This window comes from Equus przewalskii, chromosome 20 (genome assembly GCF_037783145.1).
Source record: "Equus przewalskii isolate Varuska chromosome 20, EquPr2, whole genome shotgun sequence".
Classification (NCBI taxonomy): domain Eukaryota; kingdom Metazoa; phylum Chordata; class Mammalia; order Perissodactyla; family Equidae; genus Equus; species Equus przewalskii.
The window spans coordinates 49737006-49743656 of record NC_091850.1 but is presented as its reverse complement, the minus strand read 5'-3'; the positions used below and the strand labels follow the sequence as shown (position 1 = coordinate 49743656).

Sequence of the window (6651 nt, the reverse complement as noted above, 5' to 3'; positions counted from 1 at the left end):
GTTGTTTCACATGCAGCTGTAAGAAATAGTACAGAAAGATCCCTATACCACTTACCCAGTTTTCCCAACTAGGTAATATGTTGCAAGAGAAGTATAATATCACAATGAAAATATTAACATTGATGTAATCCACTGACATGTGTTGTATTTTGAAAATCAATTTAACCTTTGAAAAAGAAGCAAATCCATAAAAATGCCTCAGATTGGACCAATAGTCTTTAGATGACGTTTTGTGTATTTATGAACCAGCTGCTTTGTTGGGCCGAGGGAGGTGTGCAGGCCCTGTTAATTCATTGAACTCTCGGTTCTTTGAGTGGCTCAAGGGTCTTTCTCACTGACAGTACTTACTGTGAAGGAGGGTCTTCTTCACATTTTGTTTCAGTTTAGGATTTCCTAAAATTAAGATAACAGAGTGTCCACCGGGGTATGATCCAACCACAAAGAGGCAGAATAGAAAGATGGGGTTCCTGAGCTTAAAAATTTGAGAAAAGAACAAAGCAGGCATCACATAGTAGGCGAGGTAGAGGACCAGGAAGGACAGGATGGACAGAAGTGCACTGATGTGGATACGCATGCTAGCGTTCCTGGTGCCTGTCACTGTGTTTCTCATCTGCCAGGTGTGTCTCCCCAGGAAAAATATCAAGAGCAGAGTAGAAAAAAGGAAGATAAGAAACGGTAATGAGAACTCAATGACAAGAAAGGAACGCTGTAAAACAGATAGTTCTCTGATTTGAGCTGTTGTGTTATTGGAGAAAAGGTCCAACCAGATTTTTTGGAACAGAATCCGTGTATGTTTGCTATGCAAAACAGAAATGATCGATGCATATAGCAGGGACCCGAAGATCAGCCATGGCACCAACTTGGCTATCCTCATCTTCAACCAGAAGAAGAGTGGGTGAGCGATGCAGGCAATCTTGGCACAGTAGAAAACGCTGAGCCATGCGGCAAACCAAAGTCCCAATTCATTTACAAACGTGAAAATTGCAAAATTGTCCGGAAATATAGTAAATTCAGTCAAGGAGAGAACATTCAGATTAATGCAGAAGATGACCAACTGCAGACAAATTCTAGAAATCGCCAGGCAGGAAAGAAGGAGGTCCAATGGAATCATCTTTCTCTGCTTGATCAAGCCAGTGCCATTCACAACCACAATGATGCCATTTGCTAAAACTCCAACGAGCAATTGAATTACTGCAGAAAGAAGATAGACAAAAAGGTAAGTCTCAAGCATTTTGAGAAGAAAAAACCAGTTACTTCAAAAAACTATGTAGTTATAAATTTTTGGACAGTTTGGATTATTCAGGTTTTCTATTTTTCTTCAACTAGATTCAGACCTCTTTGGGGGCCATGACTCAAACAATAAAGGCAATGAGGTAGAGAGGTGGTGTGCGTTTCTTTATATCACTATTCTCCCAACTTAGTTCCAAGGTAGTCAAATAAGACAGAGATACCGCAGGAACAATTTGCACCTTAGTGATGGCTTTTGCATTTTCCACATCTACTTGGCTTTCAACATCATCACAAACAAATGGTGGAATCAGACACCCTCAGGGCTGGGAGAAGGGCTCCTCTGTTACATAATCGGCAGAAGTGCCTCAAGCCTTCATCTCTACCATGAATAGTTAGCTGTGCCCACAGGTGTGATTCTATTCAATGTTAACAAGGCATTCCTTAAAAAAAAAATTTTAAGTTGTCATTCCTGCTGTAAGGATGTAGTACAGTCCGCAACATAAGACTCCTAAGTAGCAGTTTCTCACTAGGCACTGATGGGACAATTCAGAGCCACCTAAAATGTAAAACAGTTATATTATAGAAAATATGTGATGAACACAAAATAAGGAGGCTGAATAATTAGCCTTACACGTGTGAGGACACAATAGGTCAAGAGCTCAAAGGAACGTAACACGCTGAGAGAACCACTCGGCACTGTTCACACGAGTAAGCACCTGCAGGGTAATACAGGGGTTGAAACCTTTTCCCTGTTATTTTTTCAAAACTGTGAGAATTTTATGACATGAGCTGGTTGTTTCAGGGGAAAGTAAGGATAAAGGAGTACATGATTCAATTTGTTGTTATAACTGCCGACCAGATTGTTTTTGGAAAAATTAAATGATCGTTTATTAACATGTATACTGTGCCAGGTGTTATTAAACCAGGTTTTCTCAACCTCAACACTGTTGACATTTTGGGCTGGCTAATTCTTTGTTGTGCGGGGAAGGGGCTGTCTTGTGCAATGGAGGATGTCACTAGCAGCCTTGGCCTCTGCCCACTAGATGCTAGTAGTTAGTACACTCCCCTCCCCAGGTGGGACAAACAAAAATATTTCCAGACATTGCTGAATGCTCCTCGAGTGGCAAAATTCCCCCCAGTTGAGAAATGTCCTGAACACTGGGGGCATAAAAGTGGATAGAACATAGTTTCTGTCCTCAAGGCATTCAGAGACTAAAGGCAGAACAAGCCACATGTATAGTGTGACATAAAACTAAATTAGTTGTTTGGGAGCCAGCCCTGGTGGCCTAGTGGTTAAGTTTGGTGCACTTGCTTTAGTGTCCCAGGTTGGGTTCCTGGGTGTGGACCTACACTACTTGTCTGTCAGTAGCCATGCTGTGGAGGTAGCTCATGTACAAAAAGTGGAAGATTGGCAGTGGATGTTAGCTCAGGGCTAATCTTCCTCTGCAAAAAAAAAAAAAAGAAAAAGGGTCTTCTCTTTATTAAAAAAATGATAACAATAATAAATAAATAAATTAGTTATTTGGAAAATTCACCACCAGAGCACAAAGTGGTGGACAATTTAACTAAAGCTTGTCCAACTTAACACTTGATCATAATGTTCCCAGCAGATCCCCTAATTAAGCATATGTTCTTATGGATATACATGTCACTTTGTCCGAAGGTGTCACAAAGGGTACTTAGGACAAATCTAACTTTTAGAAAACTGGAAGAGAAGCCATGTGAAAACATTAGTGGTGAGAGTAAGTCTCTAGGTTACTTTATCACTCTCTAAATATGTAATGTAGGACTCCACTTTGTTCTTGGCAGCACTTCAATGCCATGAAGGGAACAAGTGAGAACATCTTCAAAGAGGCATCAAGAGAGGCAGCTTGTGAGTGGATTCCATCAAAACAGAACCAGGTTCAAGATGACAATGAGGATAAATCTTGTCCTTCTCCCTTGGGTGGAAAGAAAAAAGTACTAAAAAACTTTCCTGATTTTATTTTCTGCAGGCTGGAAAAGCAAAAACAGAAGGGCATCCCCAACAAAATACTGCAGCTAAGAACCCTCCGCAGAGGAGCAACTGCCACGTCCTTGGTTTCTCAATCAAGCGGCCGTCATTGCGCCTCTCACTTTGCTCGCAAGTGTCAGTTACCTGTTTGTGCACCGTCGGACTCAGCGCCGTATGGGCACGCCTGGGCTTTCATCTCATCCCTGGCACTCATTCATTCGTTTGCTGTTTGGCATGTGGTGTGTTTGTTAAGTAGAATCAAACTCAATTATATAAGGGTTTTCATAACAAAAGAAAAGAGACAAATATTACAAAGTCATCTTTAAAGAGGACTTTTGTTTTCTAATTCTCTGTTCTTAGAGACATGGGGGCATAGGACCAGCATCTAGCTCTTCCCTGTTGCTCCAATATTGCCATGAGTTTATGTACTGTGCCCTCCAGCACGGTCTGGGCACTTCAGTATTGCAAAAAAGTAATGGTCACACTAAAGGGGAAAAGTGGAAAAACAAATCTATTCTGAGTCTAGAATAGCAATATAGTCTTTCAGCACTGACAGCAAACTAGCAGAGTTAACGCATAGCACACCAAAGATTTAAAGGGAATAACTATGTCCAACTGTTTATGAACGTGCTCTTTGTCCTTTGGATTCAAGCATCTTAAGAGGGTATTTGGTTCTCAAATATTCTATTGTAACTTTTGTTAGAACTAGCTTGGGGAGTAGAGACAATCCTTCACAGAGAACTTTATTTCACCTAGAACGAGTCTTCTGATGCAGGAATCCCACGGAGCAAAAAAATACAAATTCATGAGTCTTAAGCTACATGTTTTTCATTAAATGATTTCCATCACCAGTCTCTCCAGTGAACACACACAAAAGCTGCTGAAGGCACACCATTCCTGGACAAGTGCCACCAACTCGCCTGAGGCTTGTACTTCGTCCACTGAAGGATGGCAGAATAAGAGACGTCTGTCTGTAGGAGCACAGCATTTGCGTGGCTGCTAAACCAATGCCACATTCAACGCCCAGAGGCAGCTGCATTTCAGTGCTGATGTGAAGACTTCCGAAGTCATGTTATCCAGGCTTCTCCTTAGATTCCGCCACATCAATCAAGATAACCATGGGTGTTGGTCATGCTCTTGTGCGAAGCAACAGTGACCTAAGTATTTTAATGAGCAGTAGGACAAATCAAATAGAGAAGAGTGGTCCTAAATATCGAATCCTCTTGCGTCCTTTAAGCAGTTTGTTTTAGTGAGAAGGACACATGAGAGAATTTCTGGCTCTGAGATGAAAAACATACATGTCTAGCCTCACCTGTCAGTCATCAGCTCAGAACAGTGACAGTTTTACATGGACAAATGGCTTGGAACAGATGGAACAAGTCCCAGTGTGGAGAAATTCACATGATTATTACTCCATATTACCCTGATTAAATCTGCTTGCTGGCACTCATCTGTAACGAGCAGTCATTAAAAGAGACAACACTAAATATTCTTGAGGTAACTGACAGGCGGAAAGAGTTGCTTATTTATATTCAAATCATTCAGCTCCTCAAAAGAAAGGGCGATTTTTTTCACATGCAGTTTGATTGACATTGGCAAGCTTTTCATCAGGTAGAAGGCTGTAATAATCGTCTCTGCTTTCCAGCGGCGCATGGACGTTTACATTGGGATTACGTAGAGTCATCATGAAAGTGAGCAACAGTTTTAATATCTTTCCCTACTGGGTCTCCCCACTTCATTATCAAGGGAACAATTCCCTCTTTAAGGACCAAGTGCATGTATTAACATTATTGTATATTTAATAAGATCATTCAAATAGGAAAGAAATAGACCCTTGGCAAACCAATGCAGACGTCCTTTCTGAATCTTCCCTGTAGCATAGCTCAGTCCTTCTGAAGCTTATATAGAATTTATTCCATCTAAAATTCACAACATTTTGGTTAAAAAGCTCCAGACTCTTTCAGACTAATCATTATTTACATCCATTCATTTATTTCTCTCCACTTGAATTTGCAATTGATCTTTTGTACTTAAATTTTTGTCTTTAACATTCAGGTCATTCCCATATACTTGTCCCTTCTCTTCTCCTATTTATCCTGGTAATGTATTTCTGTGCTTTTCCTTACTCGTCTCCATGTTCTGTAATTTATTTGCGTTGCAGCAAATAGAATAATGTAATACGCTGAATTTAAGTCTCACAAGAACTCAGAGCGCTTTCCAAACAAGAATCCCTTGTTAGTTACCACGAGGAAAGGGAAGCCAGGGATGCTGCACTTGCAACACATGAATAATCTCTAGTCCTCACGATTTTGTCTTTAGCTCTAAACTGAGCTTGGAATTTCAACTCCTTCTTTGCTTCTTTCCTCCTTCTCTCTTTGTCTTCCTTGTTCCTTCCCTCTCTCCTATCTCCCTCTCTCCCTTCCTCCCTCCCTCCCTGCCTCCCTTCTTTCCCTCCCTTCCTTCCTTCTTTTCCTTCCCTCCTTCCTTCCACCTCCCCTCCTCTTCCCTTCCCTCCTTCCTTTCCTTCTCCCTTCCTCTCCTTCTCCTTCCCTCCATACTTCAACGCATATCTATTGTGTGTATTATGGACTGGGCACTATTCTAAGAATGGAACATATAGTAAAGAACAAGACAGATAAAATCTCTATCATCTAGGAAACTGCATTTCAGTGGGGAAGATGAGAATTAAACATATAAAGAAATAAATACTTCTGGGTAACACAGAGAGAAGTGCTATTTTTTAGAAAGTGTGGTCAGGGAAGGCAGACTCCTCCAGAGAGGAGATGATAATTGAAAAGAGGCTTAAATGAGAAGGAATCATCTCTGGACATCTAAAGGATGACATTCCAAGTGGAGAAGGCAGGAGATAGCAATGCCCCCTTGAATCAAAATAAGAGCTTGAAGTGTTCCAGAAAAACCAAGGCCCAAACTTTGCAGTGCCTGGAGCAGCATGAGCAAGAGAAAGAGCCCATGGAGCGGAGAATGGAGGAGCAGGCACAGCCAGAGCACAGAGCGCTTTGGACCGCAGAAAGGACTAGGTTTCATCCTCAATAGGATGGGAAAGCATCGCAAAAGTGGGAGCTCATGGTGTCATAATCAAATCTATGTTCTAAAACATTTACTCTGGCTGCTGTAATGTAAAACAAAAAGGAAAGCATTACTCTGGAGAACAAACCTTGGAGTCAGGAAAGGGGAGAGTGGAAGCAGAAAGACCAATCTGCAGGCTGTGCAGTAGACTAGGCAAGGTGTGTTGTTGCCTTAAACTAGACTGGGTGGAAGAGGGTGGAAAGACATGGCTGGATTTGGAATATATTTTGAAGGTAGAACCAACAGCTATTTCAGATGGCTTTGGTAGAAGGAGTGAGGGAAAGAGAGAAATCAAGAATTATTCTTGGGTCATTGGCATGATCCACTGGTGAGTGATGGCG

General features: G+C 41.4%; 1 protein-coding gene across 1 annotated transcript; it reads right to left on the bottom strand.

Annotated features, from left to right (window-relative positions):
* Nucleotides 1–331: 331 nt before the first annotated feature.
* On the bottom strand, nucleotides 332–1231 carry TAS2R1 (taste 2 receptor member 1). Its single transcript, XM_008513161.2, has one exon. The coding sequence runs from the start codon at nucleotides 1229–1231 to the stop codon at nucleotides 332–334; it is 900 nt and encodes a 299-aa protein (XP_008511383.2).
* Between the last annotated feature and the right edge of the window lie 5420 nt (nucleotides 1232–6651).

What these genes read in the sequence shown, in the direction of transcription:
- TAS2R1 (XM_008513161.2), bottom strand. Translation starts at nt 1,231, where the DNA reads ATGCTTGAGACTTACCTTTTTGTCTATCTTCTTTCTGCAGTAATTCAA.